The 16,661-nt window shown below is 36.0% G+C and overlaps 1 protein-coding gene across 5 annotated transcripts in view; it reads left to right on the plus strand.

Moving 5' to 3' along the window:
• TBL1XR1 (TBL1X receptor 1) overlaps window positions 1-16,661 on the plus strand; it is a 180,244-nt gene that overhangs the window by 132,022 nt on the left and 31,561 nt on the right. For 3 of the 5 annotated variants that reach the window (XM_043594874.1, XM_043594875.1, XM_043594873.1), the window contains one exon: window positions 6,246-6,348. The exons of the other annotated variants lie outside the window; for them this stretch is intronic. In XM_043594874.1, coding sequence (XP_043450809.1) covers window positions 6,291-6,348 — 58 coding nt within the window. In that variant the 5' untranslated portion in view covers window positions 6,246-6,290. The remainder of the gene's footprint in view (window positions 1-6,245; window positions 6,349-16,661) is intronic. 5 annotated transcript variants of the gene reach the window in all.

The raw sequence follows: 16,661 nt of genomic DNA on the forward strand, positions 1-16,661 counted from the left end.
AATTTTTGATTTCTTTAACTGAATTACAGTGGTAAATTAGCATCAGATAGTACTTAATCCAGTTGCTTAATAGATAACCTGATGTAATTAATAACAGTTTCTCTTGTCTCTTTGCTGTGCTTTTCTGTTTCTCTCTCATCTCTGCTCTAACCTCAGTGATTATGTACATAGTGTCCTTGCTATCTGCCCACTCCTTTCTGAAAGGAGGAGGTTGTCTTTCCTTGAAACCAGCAAAAGTCTTCTAGCATTCATTCACCAGGAGTGATTGAGTTGGATCAGAGGGGAGGGAGGTAATGTGTATCTGTGGGGGTGGGACGTCAGCCCTTCCTGAAGATAAAATATGCTGATTGACTAAGTGCCTTCCTTTCAACCAGGAAGTCCATCCCATTTAAACCACAGGGCTGAGAATGGAGTAGTTGTCCAAATCTGGAAGGCAGGAATAGTGGTGTGTTTTGTCAGATACTGGCAATAGAAGCTGTAAGAGGCAAGCCACCCTTTTCTTCATCTTGCTAATTATAGTCACTCCGTGTCTCAGCTGCTGAGTTCCAGAGAAGCCTAAGTTATCCTTCTTGTTAGGTGGACTCCCAGCACCATACCATCCCTGGCATAACAATCACCTTGAGACCCTGTGGGTCATTGATACTTATTTGGAAAGGTAACCCCCAGTGTCCAAGGTGGTGTTGACAGTTACTTGCCAGTAATAAAACAGTTCTTATTTAAAAAAATTTTTTAACCTTTATTTATTTTTGAGAGAGAGCAAAAGACAGTGCAAGTGGGGGAAGGAACAGAGAGAGAGGGAGACATAGAACCCGAAGCAGGCTTCAAGCTCTGAGCTGTTAGCACAGAGCCCAACGTGGGGCTTGAACTCACAAACCACAAGTAATAGCTGTGGCAGATATTTGTAGATATATTTAAAGATAAATTTTCTGTTTTGTCACAATCTTGATAATGTTGAGTATTATTTTTAAATCTTTGCTAGTGTTATGGCCAAATGTTTTTATGTTTATTATTGGTGAAATTGAACATTTTCCTGTTTCATCTAGAGGGGTCTTGTTATGGAATAAGTGAATCATGAGGTTAAAAGGTACAACAAGAGGAGTGTAGCCAGTAGTATTCTAATAGCATTGTGTGGTGACAGATGGTAGCCACACTTGTGATGAGCACAGTATAATGTACACCATGTTGTACTTCTGAAACTTAATATAACATTGTGTGTTGACCAGGCCTTAGTTAAAAAAAAATAAATAATTGGAATAACCATTTATTTATTTCATTTGGTCCAGTCATTTACTTGTAGAGACTTTTCCTGATCCTGAGAAATATTCATTCATATTTGGCACACCTGCCAAAAAGAAATGAAAGAAAACTACTTTAAGCATAAATATCCTGATGGCAGTTTTAGAATAATGAAAGTTTAGGATCATCCAAATGGTCGAGCAGCACAAAAATTTTCTGTTATGAGATAATATGCCACCACTATACATTTTGTAAGATAAAGTAATTTCAATTAAACATTTGATTCTGTGTCATGCAAAGGGTTTCCAAATCTCTTAACAGTGTGTGGTCGGCAGGACATTTAAGAAGATCTTTCTGGTTTCTTTATTTCTACCCATGACTTTCACTTTTTTTTCCATTCTTTTAAATTTAAAATAATGTGATTTAGGTTCATAATTAGGCAGTGGCTTGCTCCAGGAATGAAATCAGAAGAGAATATCCATCTTTCTCTGAGGGGGATCTAGATGATTAAATGTGTGGGGCAGTTATTGTTCAGTGTGTGTATGCTGAACTCAGTTTTGTGATGCTGAAAATGCTGTACATATTCAGTTGAATGAATCATAGCTGAATTGTCTCAACAGTCCTGTTTTTATAATATTTGTTAAATTATTCTCTATAAAGTCTTAAAGTAAAATACTTCATACTGAACATTTAAAATACTAAGTATACTTTTAATAAAATGCTTTGGCTAAATATTAGTTAAGATTGATTTTTATGGGCTGTCTGGGTGGCTCAGTCGGTTAAGTGTCTGACTCTTGGTTTTGGCTCACTCAGGTCATGATCTCACAGTCATGAGACTGAGTCCCACTTCAGGGTTGACAGCACGGAGCCTGCTTGGAGTTCTCTGTCTGCCCTCTGCCCCACCCCCCCACCCCCCACCAGCATATTCATTTTCTCTCTCTCTCTCTCTCTCTCTCTCTCTCTCTCTCTCTCTCTCTCAAAATAAATACTTTCTTTAAAAAGTCTAACTTTAGGGGTGCTTGTATGGCTCAGTCAGTTAAGTGTCCAACTTTGGCTCAGGTCATGATCTCACAGTTCTTGAGTCTCAGCCCCGCATCAGGCCTGGAGCCTGCTTCGGATTCTTTGCCTCCCTCTCTGTCTGCCCCTTCCCTGCTCACTCTGTGTCTCTTTCTGTCTCTCAAAAATGAATAAGCGTTTAAAAAAAAGTTTATTAAAAAAAAGACTTTTATATTTACTTTTGACTATTTTAATATAGCTATGGATCTGATTAAATAACTGCCTATAAATGATGCGAGTTTCAAATAACAGATTTTATGAGTTTATAGGATGTTCCTGAGAGTTAGGATGGGGAAGTACACTGGCATTTATTCATTCATTCATTAGAACTCGGTCATTTACTATTTAAGGATAAATAAGTATGCTGAAGCAGAATATACAAAAAATTGCTTTGTGACTTCAGGAAGGGCTCGTTTATTTTGAGTATCTTATTTATTTAATAGTCCATCAGCTCCTTATTTTACACATAATAATCTGTAGCAGGCCTGACACTTGGATGGTGTAGGATAAAGATTGGATGAGTTTCTCACTGCTGTTTTGCGACCTTATTTAAGGATAGTTGTTCTGAAAGATGCCACAATGGAGGAGATACAGTGGTAAAATTTCTTGTATACCCTCTGAAAATGAGTGACATCTAGTATCTGAATGTCTGGTCTTTACCTGGGACAAAGACTACATCGCATTACAAAGGGCCCACCTTAGCTGTATAAGCAAACAGACCAAAACGGACCAGTTCTGCAAAGCCATACTGAGTCTACTAGGGAGGTGGTGGTATTTTCTCTGATTTTTCTCTTTGGCATACAGGCTTTTCAGGTGTGAAAACTGAGGTGTTCAAGCAGGGACTGTCTTAATGTTTTATTTTGTTGTCCAATCTCCTGTTTCTTTTCAGGTGTCTTTTTGAGGTTACAATTTAAAAGGATCAGTTTCATAATGAACCATATTCTAGAATTAAGTATCTTTGAAAGTGGACAGACTCAAGTCTGTAGACTCTATGTAGTTTTATTGCAACTGTGATGGAAACCTCTAAAACAGGATTGCATTAAATTTACAATTTTTTTTTAAATGATACGTTTGTTTGTATATTTCTCTTCATTGAAAAACTGAGTTCTGCAAGGCGTGAGCCAACTTTTACTTCATTCCAATCTCAGCACAGCGCTTTGTCTGCTTTAGGAATACACTTGGCATAAGGGTGACGATAAGGTTCTTTCTGAGGATGTAAAAGAGCTAGCTGAAGTAGGATGACAGCTGGAATAATACTTTTTAAAATTTGAATAATTCATCCTTTTCCCTTAAAAAAATGTTACCCTTGATTCCAGAAATTGACATAGCACTATGGTCAGTGGAATACACCAGTTCATAGTAATTTGAACAGATAAGAACTTTTTTGCTCTGCGTGTTTGGTGTTCTTTGTGATGACTTTTTAAAGTGTATCAGCAACATGTACTTAGTATTAGAACTTTTATATGCAATAATTTATATCAGTTTGGTTCATATTTTTCTTTGCCCCGGAATATACTAGGTGATGCTGAAACACCACTGATCACTGGTTTAAGTTGTGATATTGATGGCCTTAGCTTATTGGACCCAAGCATTAATTGAAAACCTTTGCATCTTAGGTCTTTGAGTGCCAGTGTTTATTATTTGAGTGTCAAACTGAATGATAAAGGGAAAAGAATAGTTATTCTGTTTTCTTTGTTTCACTTGGATTCTACCTAGCACATCTCATTTTGGGAAATTATCCTGTTAATGAAATAGTTATGAATTATTCCCCTTACAAACAGATATCCACGAGTGGTCAAATTATGATTCAATTTCACATAATTTTATAATGGTATGGGATCGGTTGTTTTGTCTTTTAAAATCATTCGGTTCAACACGCTTTAAAAATTGGCTATTTAATATCCACTGTGTGTACCAGACACATTGCAACACATTACTTTGGGTCAAGATTATTTTAGCAAGATAACCTCCAGAGCATAAATCACCTAATGTACCATAGTAACATCTAGACAAGATGTCTTGAGCCGAAATAATCAAAGGAGTATTTATCATTTGAAACATTCAGGCTGTTAATTGTACTATGAATTAATTTTGGGGGAGAATATATTTTTCTCTATATGAAGATAATTGCTACTCTTCTTCCATAGTTTCTCATCTCAGTAAGTGGAAGTATTGCTGATCCAGATTTCCTAAAAGAAACCTTTGATTCTTCGTTTTTCCTCTTTCTGTGTCCTGTTGGTCACATTTTGGAACCCCTGTACTTCTCTCTGGCTTCAGTGCCACAGCCCAGGTTTCATTTGTCCACTAGATTACTGCAGCATCCTCCTATTACAGTCTCTTCCAGTCTCTTCCTCATCTCAGAGCCAAGATGATCTTTTTGTAGTGTAAGTCTCTTCATTCCGCTACCCTGCTTAAAACCTTTCAGTGTATTTTCTCTAAGTGATGCTGTCAGGGTCCTTCAGAACATGGTTTCTGTTTGTGTTTCAAGGCTTACTTCAGTGTTTTGTTTTTCTTTGTTCATCCAGCCTTTCCACGACTGTTACTGCTCACTAGATTCCTTACGCTCCCTGCCTTCCTCCCTAAAACATTTGTGTTTTCACTCTCCCCATCCATCCTTGCAGGTCTAAACACCAGTGATGCTTTCTTCAAGATGTATTCCCATACTGCTGAATTTGGTTAGGGTTTCCTTTGTGTGTGTCACTGGAAAATTGTTATTACTTCCTTGTTTGTCTTTGTTCTTTTCTGCGACAGAAGCTTGATATGCTTAGTCACCACTTTTTCCACAACTTAGGGCAGTAATGGTTCCTGTCACATGGCAGCCTGCTCAGGTGTTTGTTAATTTGTGACTTTTAAATATACTGTGTCCGCTGCATCATAAAGAGACCCATGATGTGGCAGGACAATCAACATAGGCACATGATGTTGGATACACCTTTATACTGAAGAAATGTCAGTATATCCTTTTTAAATAAAGACCAAGAAAGTACACAGTCTAGGTCAAATCTGGCCCACTAGCCTTTTATAAGAACCACAAGCTAAGAAAGGTTTTTTTTTTAAGTGCTTAAAAAGAAGTTAAAAGGAAAATATTTTATGTTACAACTTTGTCATATGAAATTCATATTTCACTGTCCATAAATAAAAGTTTAATTGGAACATGGCCAGACTCATTTGTCTACATCTTGTTAGTTGCTGCTTTTGTACTATAACAGAGATGAGTGGTTTTAACAGAAACTGTATGGGTGGCAAAGCCTAATATATTTACTGTCTGACTCTGCAAAAAATGTTGACTTCTTTTAAAATAATTTCCATGACATGAGAACATATAAATATAATTAGGGCATAATTAAGTTAGTTGTCTGTTTCCTTTTTTCCCTCCCTCTGATTTCAGGGTTTAAGTATGTCCATTAAGAGAATATCATTTGAGTTCTGGAAACTATATTCCCACCTCTCTGCTTTATATATATCTAGGTCTTTTTGAAACTTGAACATTGCAGATTAGATATTGAGAAAATGGGGACTTCAAATTCTACCAGATTATGTAGACAAAACCAGCATAGATGGCTTGTCCCACATCCAACGTTCTAAAATCATTCTTTTCCTAAATAGTATTGAGTCCTAAAATGTTCTGTTTTTTTACAGTTAAGGATAAGGAGGAAACAACTTTTTACGCTATTGGATACAGTCAAATAAAATAGGATGCTACAGCCCTTTTATAAATTTTGAATCCTTTTTTGCAAATATGTTATCCTGCAGAAAAATAGACCCAGCCATGTTTTGGTTGTGTAATCTATTACTAACTATCGGAAAAACTTTGTTAGGGTTTATTATTAGGCAATATAGAACCTTCATTTTACATCATTTAATAAAATCAAATGGTTTTTACAACATTGTTTACATTTTGTTTAAAAATATTTTATTGAGAAAATACTTAATTAACTTTGTTTTATTTTTAGGGTTATATCCTGTGTTGTGACCTCATGGTTTAAGTGGGAATAAAGATGAGTATAAGCAGTGATGAGGTCAACTTCTTGGTATATAGATACTTGCAAGAGTCAGGTGAGTACTTTCATAAAGTAAATAGGCCTCAAATTATTTTAATATTCTCAAAATAACCTTTTATGCATTTGAAATTTGTATCAGTCCAAACTGTTGAACTTTGTATGTTTCCTTAATGTCTGGACTGCCATTTTAAAGCTATGTGTTACTGCATGGTTTAACTCTCTGACTCTTTCAAATATGTTGGAATCATGTCAGGCAAATATTTGTTAACAAATGGTTTGGCTTTCAGTGTTCAAAGACCATTTTTATAAGTTGTTACGAAGTGAGATTGCACACGGTTAGTAGGAACATATAAACTCTCAGGTACCATCAGTTTGATAATGTATATTTACAGTCCTCCGCTAAATGTTACTGATCCTAATTGCAGTAACTAAATTAACAGTAATTTTTCAGAATGCTTTCATAATCATTATCCCAATTGATTTAGATTATCCTTGACCTGAATTCTACTAACGTGTTTATTGGCAGGTGATTAATAAATATAAATCATTGGAAGCCTTTTATAATAAATATTAAATAAATCAGTGATCATTTTAAAACAGATTAAGAGGCATTATTATAAAACAGAAGGAAGACTACAAAAGAAAATGTGGGATGAATTAAGCAAAAATTGTAAAAGTAGAAGAGAAAAAAATCTTGAGGGTGGATAGGGCACAGGACGTGGGAAAGATTGACGTCACTGGTGAGTTCAGATTGTTAGTATGAGATGGAACTATTTGGTAGTTGAAAATACGCTGGAGAGGTTGAATTTTAGAAATCATGAAGTTGGAATGTTGTAATTGTAAGGTGAGGCACAGTGTATAAAAAAGTAACTATGGTAGTGGCGTGTGAGGGAGGACAGAAAGGCATAGAGTAGGAATTGAGCCCTCAGTTTTGGTTTTGAAACTACAGTTAATTCTTCTTACAGGGCTTAGTAATTGTCCTGTTTCATACGGGGAATGCAAACATGGCTTTAGATCTTAGACCCCACTGCTTGCTGAGCTGTTCTCAGCTGCACTCTAGTTCTGAGCTTTGTTCTCCGGTGGAGGTTTTCTATTCGCAGGCACGGTCACTGCTCTCTCTGGCCTGAAACAGCTGAGAAAATGATATCTAATGAGGGCCAGAAAGGGAAAAAGAGAGAAGAGACTAAAAGTAACCAACTAAGGCAGAATAATTTGTTGTGAAGCTTTGAAATGGAAAGATCTTGTTTTGTTTTCTTTTTCAACTGGCAAACTGGTATTGAAGGCAGATCCAAAGACAATATCCACTGAATATTTTGAGGACGATTAAAATGATTAACGAAGTGGAAAAAGTAGTGACCCGACCTGGTGATTATTACATATATAACACGTATGCCTTGATACAACGCACGTGCCTTGATACTATTATTTAGTACCTTTGTCTAAAATTGGAAGAATTGTTAGGTCAAAACAGACTCCTGCTTTTTCTGTCTTTGAATCTGACCACATTTAAGCCAGAGCTTTTGAGGCTTTGGACACTAAAGGAGAAAACATTGTGAAGGATCAGTGGATGAGGAATGTATGCAGTGGTTCATTAAGTGTGTTGTAAAGGCAATTGCTCCGGTTGAATCTTATGGAACTGCTGTTTTGGGAGATGAGCTCAGTCGCATCCTGTGATGAGATGAAATGGGGCAAGGTGGAGTTAGACATGTTAATGAACATTCAGATTTTATTTGCAAACAGAAGCCCACAAAGTGATAATACTCTGAATTAATTTCTGAAAGAGTATCCAACAGTTAAATATTATCAAAAGTCTTCTTAAAGTTGCCTGTGTTCTCAGAGAAAACCCTTTGAAATTTCATGTTTTAAGGTGTTTTATGTTGCAGTAAAAATACAGCAGGAATTATATTTTAAAAAACAACTTCATGTGGTAGACTGCTGTTTATCATATTAAGTCATAATTGTTTACTGTGTTCTTAGTTGTGCTTTGTGTATTTAGAAAGGTTTATACTTAACAGTGTACTGGTAATGAAGTGTGATGTTAAGCCACATCTCTCAACATGTAAACACCAGTCCCTTTATTAAATTTGTAACTTCCTATTTACATTATGATTTATAGGAGAAAATCAGATTCAACTAATGACATTTTGACTTATGGCAGTTTTTCTAGGAATGCAACTTGCCATAAATTTAAGAACCGCCTATACCAGAGTTCTAAAGTTTGATCCTCTGACCACCTGCATCAGGATCACTTAGAGAACGGCGAGTGGGGCCCAGGAATCTGCATTTTACAAATGCCCCAGGTGATTCTTAGGCATAATAAAGTTTGAAAGCCACTGGTCCATATTAGGTGTAGGACAATTAGAACTTGACAAGAAAGTTGACAACAGGTATGTAGCATGTTCACAATATCTTGAAAGAAAAATTATATTTAGTAATTATTCAAGATAAAATAGAAAGCATGAAATGTACACATTGAGATTTGGAGTGTGAGAATATCTCCTAAACAGGGAGCTGCCACTAAAAGTGGTGTATTTCTATTTATAGGCAAGATTTTGCAGGAATGAGGAGGCATGTTTATATCATGAGGATACCTTGAGACATTCATTTGAAGTTACTTCCGGAAGTAGGAAATGGGAAAGAGTTTAAGAAATTTATAGTTCTGTCAGCTCAGATCAGGTTTCAGATGGAGCTCAGAATCTAACTCATCTTAGCACTTGAGACTTATTCCAAAGCTGTTTCTTGGTTCTGATCTCTAATTAGACATAGAAATGGCCATTTTTGCAATTGATTCAATTTTGGAATCCAGTAACTCCTTTTCTGGGTGGTTTTAGGTGTATTTCCATGTACTTATCACTGTTAACTTATAAGAGATAATTACTGAGGGTCAGTCATTAAATGTCTAAGAAATATGCAAGTTACTTTAAGGCCATAAGAATTTCTCTTCAGTGATTTAAAGCAATACAGAAGGAACTAGAATCTTAATATTGCTACTTTCCCTATAAAAGAGTACTGAATTGGATTAGGAGATAGGAAGAAAAGAAATAATCATGACAAAGAAAGTGTCTGTGAAAAGACCTTCAAAGGACTGGTTTGTAAAGACTACTCACTAAGGAAAGTAAAATTCTTTTCTTGCTTGTCTCATTACTTGGAAGCTCTCAGAAAGTCCAAAAAACACCTTATGAAAGTTTGTTCTGTTTTGATAGGTACATAATTTAGAATAATGTTTTTCAATAAGAACTTCTAATATTTGCTTTCTATAAACAGTGTTTAATGTTGACTGGACTGTGGTATCCATCCCCAGAGAGGATAAAACCCCTTAAATTGTTTTCATCTTAAATACTTTTACTATGTGATGATCATCCTATTATGACTATTATCAGCTCTAGAAGATATTATCTATTAAAAGCCCCTCTCCTCTTCTCAAATTATGTAACTTTTGATTTTTTTTCCCCTTCATCTGTAAACATTTGTTGAAAAGGGATTATATTGTGATATTCAGCCGCATATGTTTTATAGGCTTTTGTTTGAAATAAATCATCCTCCTCTACTCGTCGAAACTAAGAGGAAAGTATATTTATTGTAGGATATCTGTATTAAGTATTGGAACTTTTTTTTTTTTTTTAATTCTGTCTCCAGGAAGTTCACCCTAAGCAAAATACTTTGGTATCCATTTTGTACTTTTGTGAACTAGACCTAGGCTTTCATATTCAATAAAAATTTCCTAGGGAATAAAATTTTTTCTCTTTTGAGATGAAAATTGAGTGTATTTGACAGTGTAGTACCGTAAGTAATGATTGACTTGATTATGCAGTATGCCCCATTTAATTAGCCTTCGCCCGAGGGCATTAATAATTTGATTGCCCTAATAACTCACATCTAGCAACCATATGCAGAATAAGCACAAAGAGGTACATGCTAAGTGTGTGGAACAGAACTTGATGCGTTGTTAACTTTAGAAGATTTAAGGTGGTTTGGACCTTTTAAATTTCCCTCTCCCCCTTTCTTCCCTTTTCCTCTTGTACATCACCTTTGACTCTCGTGTAGTTATTTGCGTGTTTATTTTTTTCCTAGAGAAATTGTACCTGGCAGTCACTTGTGACCGTTGTGCTACCGTTTTTCTTGTTGCTCTGTATAAGATGTAATTTCATTTTGCGTAAATTGTGTATTTGGTTTGGGGGAGAATTCTTGATTCTAGATAAAGCTGTCATCTATTTCAGGTTTAAGAGCTCAATGACATTTCTGTTCGTGGTGTACTTGATATTTTGGACACTGTGAAACAGTTGCATTTTGTGATTGAAGACTAATTGGAAAATGCAAAAGCAATATGTCCTTACCACTGAGCTATTTTTTAGATTGTGATTCTGAATGTTACAATTTTTTTTAAATCCTCATGTTTTTAGAACTGAGGTTCATCCTGCCACATAGTCTCCATTTATGAGAAGGTGATGATATATGTAAGCTCAGAGTATTTGATTCATGAAACATCATCTTGTCTTTCCCAGCCCCCTGCTCCACTGTTCACTAACTTTTTCAAGTCTCTCTAGATAGAGAGGCTTTGTACCATACCACTTTTTCTGAGATGATGCTTCCGTGAGATGTTCTAGTATTTGTTTATAAGATCATACACACTTAATTTAGACATCTAAACATGTTATAGTAGGCACAAGCTAACCAGAATGTTTATGAATAACATTAAGGTTCTGATCTATAATACCAAAGAGCCTGTTCGTTGGTTCTTTTCATTTAATGATTTTGTGTTAACCCCTATGATGGCTAAGAAAATGTCAGCAAATGACAGTGTAGTTTCTTTTGATTCAGATAAAAGTAAATGAGCTATACAAACATTCCTTCCTCCATATCCTCCTTCTGGTGCCACTTTATAAACAGACTTTAACAACAAGGCTGAATGGAGTCAGGTTAGACTGGCTATCAGTGCCACTAGCTGTGAAGGCCTGGAGTGAGCAGAGCTCAGGATTGGATATGTCCACTTTTAGTCTTATCATTTTTATGAGTAAATGGCCAGCTGCAGAAGTGCAAGTTAGGTATATATAATTTTGCTTTGTAATCAAATCAAATATGCAGTAACATTGATTTGTCACATAGAATTGTTGTACACATGACTAATTAACAACAAAAAAAATAAAAACAGCAGGTTGTCAAAAATAGTGGTAAACTGTATACTTTGAAATCACTTTTTCTCTTTTATAAGCTGAATGACTATTTTTTGCTGATAGAAGAAATTCCTATTTACACATCATACTGACATACTTGTTAAAAGATAAATGTCCTTTAATAGTTGCCAAACAGAGAACTATTCAATTTTAATAGTAATCTTGTGTTTTGTTTTGTTTTGTTTTAGGATAGCCTGGCATAGTGGAGGGTATAGGGAAACATAAATTGCTGATGGCATTGTAGATTTTCACAATTTGGGGGCAAAACAGTTGAGCAATTGTGAAAACTTCCTATAAAATGTTCATGTTCCCCTCAATTTTTGAGGGGAATTCATTCTAAGGAGAAAAAAGTATATACATGGCAAAATCCTATACATGTAGATATTTGAGGAGAGATTCCTAAGTAGTAAGCATTTGGAAAGTCCAAATACCCATCGATGGGATGAATAATTTACTACTTGAGTACATTTATTGTCTGAATAGTATGATAATATTAAAATTATTTCAGAAAATACAATTTATATGGGATGTTCATGGTTTTATATATATATATATATATATATATATATATATATATATATATATATGGACAAAATTAGGGCACAGAATTGTATAGCTTGATGTGTTATATTGTGATGGAGGAAAACTGTATAAAGGAAAAAAGGAAATATAAAATATTAACGGTTGCATTTGAGTTTGCTATTGTAATTTTTTTTTTCTTCTCCACGTTGTCCTTTATTTTAAGTGCTATATCTCAGTCTTCAACATGCGAGATCCTCTATAGCATTTTTCCCCCTAATTCTTTACACCTTTGTAAAATCTTTAAGCATTTAAGTATGGAACTTTTGAATAAACAGAAGTCTGGGTCTGTAGGGGACAGTTGGAAGTGGATTTGGGGGCAAGGAAGTGTATGGTGATGGGAACAAGGATATAAGTTTCTAGGTTTTTCTTACCTGAAGTTTAAATAGGATCTTGGATAAATTAGATTTTCGTTCTGGACTGTGTTATGGTAACAGTTAAGCTTTGTTTGTTGGTTCAGACAGTCCATACCATAGCCATAATGTCCAAGGCCCATTTTCACATTCCTATTTGCAAAGTACAGTTGGCATGCTCTGAAGGACTAACATGTCTTTGAGATTACGATCCCTGTCATCCCAAGGGAAAGCACTCCTTGTAACAAGCACTGTATAGCAAACAGTTGTTTTGTGATCTTGTTTCTTATGTGGGAACCATGTGTAGTCTCATGAGTGACCATGCCTCCCTCACTCTGGCCACTGCTTGTCTTCATGCCTGAGTTACTGTATACTGAACCTAATGGTTTTTAGCCTTATTTCCTTCTGGAGTCTCTTCTGCCCCCCAAATCTTAATCACCGTAGCAAATTTGTAGAGTACTTGATTACAGAGGTATTATTTATATCAGATTTGTTCTCACTCCTGAAAAGAAGGGATGCTATTTTAAGCAGTCAAGCCAGACTTCCAGCATCTCACAGATTTAGGTAGACCCTCTTTGCCTTCTATTCTGTAAATCAAAAGTTGCCCCTGGAAAAGTATTTCCTGCGTATATATTTACAGATAAACTGAAATCTTTTTTGGCATAACCCAGTTCAAGTTTTAGTTTTCCTTAAGTCCTATGCTTTTTTTCTTGGATTCATAGATATTCTGATGTGCCAAAATACATTATAGTAGAATTGCATTCTGATTTAACAAATGTTTATTGAGCATTAGTTAAATTAGGTAACATTCTAGATTTCTAGGTTCTAGTTCTAGGTTCTAATAGTCGTTCCTAGGAGACTAGGCCCTAGTAAATGAAAAGATTTACTAGGCATAAACTCTTCAAGCTGCCCAGTCTAGTAGTTACACACATGCATACAGTCCTGCACACACACAAGATAACCATTCAGTGTGGTAAATACCATACATACACAAATTTTAGGATTAGTATAGAAGAGAATGATCCACCCTCTGGGGTAGTGAAAGGAAGGACTTTACCTCCATTCAGATAGGAGAAAAGGACTTTGGAACATACAAGGTACAAAAGTATGAGATAGCATTAATGTATTCACAGTGTTACCTGTAACTGGCAAATACTTGAATTTAATGTGCAATGGGCAAAAGGGTGGGGGCGTGGAATTGGGAAGATGAGTCTGGAGAGATAGATAGGGTCAGATTACAAAGGTAACTGTGTGTCATACTTAGTTTGGTCCTTATTAGGAAGGTCAAAGGGATCATTGAAAATGCCCACATAAGGAGTGATATGATTGGTTTTGTTTCACAGGTAATACTCTAGTTGTAGTGTGACAGATGGGCTGAGCTGGAGAACAAGGAAAGGAACTTAGGGCAGTAACTGTAGGCAAAAGATGATGGGGACTAAACTCCAGGTTCTAGCAGAAAAGGAAAGCTGATGACAGAGACCAGAGAGGTAGGATTGATAGAATTTTGTGAATGGTGGAACATCAGGAGCCCAGGTAAAACTTAGGATGACTTTGAAGTGTAATAAAGTAAGGTCAAATTTCTAAGGAAAAACAAGTTTTAAGGAGAGGAATAAGAAAAGTAGTTGTGTGGGGCACCTAGGTGGCTCACTCGGTTGAGTGTCCCGATGCATTGGGCTTTGTGGTGACAGCTCAGAGCCTGGAGCCTGCTTCGGATTCTGTGTCTCCCACTCTCTCTGCCCCTCCTCCGCTCATTCATTCTCTCTCTCTGTCTCTCTCTCTCTCTCAAAAATAAACACACACCAAGAAATTTTTTTTAATAAGTAGTCTTGAACATAATTTTTAGCTGCCATATAATGCTATGACTAGAAATAATAAAAATTACGGTTCAATTCCACATTTATTGAAGCAGAGGGTTTTTAATTATGGACCATTTTTAGGGTAGACATTAATGAGAAGTGTCAAAACAGTGCTAATAACCCCTTCAGAGTTATTTTCTTACTATTTGAGAACATTGTAAGCACAATGTGTGATAACTAGAGATGGATGTAAGGACCTGTGATAGTTTCTCTCCTGGTCTGACAGAACAAATTCAGGATATATGCAATATTTCAGCCAGAAATTGACATTGTTCCACCTGCAACTCTTCAAGCTTGGACATAAGCTTGAACTCTAATTTAAACGGAGTGTAAATATGATGATTTTGATGGTTTAAATTGTACTCGTGAATTAGAGAGTACAAATGTCATGGACTTTGCTAAAATTTTGTGAGGCTTATGAAAATCACAACACTTTAAAAATGTTGTGAATGAGATGTCTTAATGTTTCATGCAGTACTAACACCACTTTCTAGCACCCTGAGTTGAAACCGAACAATGATGTAATCCTTTATTTTCCATTAGTAAACAGGAGCTCACTCTGTCTTCGCTTTATCTTTGACTACATTCTAACTTAATTGTTCCATAGGAGCAGCAGAATGTAGTAGTTACCTCCATCGTCTCTGAATGGATTTAAATCCTTATCCTCTTAAAGAACATGTGATCTATCTATCTATCTATCTATGAAATATACTCAGACATAAAAAATGAAATCTTGCCATTTGCAACAATATGGGTGGAGCTAGACAGTATTGTGCTAAGCTAACTCAGAGAAAGACAAATACCTAATATGATCTCAGTTACATGTGGAATTTAAGAAATAAAACAAATGGGGAAAAAGAAGCAAACCAAGAAACAGACTCTTTTTTTTTTTTTCAACGTTTATTTATTTTTGGGACAGAGAGAGACAGAGCATGAACGGGGGAGGGGCAGAGAGAGAGGGAGACCCAGAATCAGAAACAGGCTCCAGGCTCTGAGCCATCAGCCCAGAGCCTGACGCGGGGCTCGAACTAACGGACCGCGAGATCGTGACCTGGCTGAAGTCGGACGCTTAACCGACTGCGCCACCCAGGCGCCCCAAGAAACAGACTCTTAACTATAGAGAACACACTGATGGTTATCAGAGGGGAGGTGGATGGGTAAAGTAGATGATGAGGATTAAGGAGTGCACTTGTGATGAGCACCAGGTGTTGTACTGAAGTGTGGAATCACTGTATTGTACACCTGAAACTAATATTACACTGTATGGTAACTAACTGGAATTTAAATAAAAACTTAAAAATAAATCCTTATCCTCTTATGGCTGTTTTCCTATCTGCTGACTCAGATTATAAAATAATAAAACTATATATGTGTGCATGGTGTAGACCCTCCATACATGGTATTGTCCATCTTGAAGTCTTGTTAAATCTTTAACCCACTGGGCTGTTTAGCTCCCCCTGTTTACGACTTACTGCAGAATTTAAGGAGGAGTGTGTATAATTAAAAACAGGACTCTCCAACCTCATGCGAATGGATTTCACTGCCTTATCTTTTACCCTCTCTTTCCATCCTTCCCGGCCTTTATTCTCAGCCTTCTACCCTGGAAACCTGGAATCTACTTATATTCAGGTAGTTCTGAGTTTCCTAATAGGGACAATGCAGAATGATGCTCGCTTTCATTGATATGTTTCTTAGTTTTATTGCTGTGTTTCTTAGCCATCTCTGTGAGCTCAAATGAAGCTAAAAATGTGGTTAATAATGATCTTGCCTGTGGGTAAAATCATGAGTTAAAGTCTCAAGTAATCTTTTTTCACTTCTCACTGTGGGTTGCAGGAATGGAATGGCTAGGTGTTTCAAAGAGGGAAGAAAGGAGCCAGGAGGACAACTTTAGGTATACCTTGTCTACTGACCAATTAAAATATTTCCTAGCCACATGCTTTTTGTGAGTCCAGAGTATTTTATTATACACTGTTCATAAGTGCCGCAAGAAGCCTAAAAGTGGAAGCACAAAATGCAAAAAGACAAAGAATAGGCACTAAGAAAAACTAGGGTAGGCTAGGCAACAGTTAATTACATAGGTTAAATCAGTTTAAGAGACAAGTAAGCCCATATGCATTTAGTTTACTTAGTATGAAAGTTTCTTAACATTTCATATAATGTAATTGAATTGTTTAAAATACATTAATGACATTTGATGATGAGGTCTGAAGGATGTTTTAGTAAAGAGAATAACCTCACTTGGATCTGTGATTTTACTAGAATTTTATGTTTGAGTTTGGATTTGACTTTCATAAAAAGCAAGACCAACATATAGAGATTTTTATTATGTGTTTTGGGTTTAAGTATTTCAAATTAAATTTAGAATTTCTGGTAGAAACTGGATTTTTACTTGCCAACTTTCATTTCCTA

This window comes from Prionailurus bengalensis, chromosome C2 (assembly GCF_016509475.1).
Source record: "Prionailurus bengalensis isolate Pbe53 chromosome C2, Fcat_Pben_1.1_paternal_pri, whole genome shotgun sequence".
Lineage (NCBI taxonomy): Eukaryota > Metazoa > Chordata > Mammalia > Carnivora > Felidae > Prionailurus > Prionailurus bengalensis.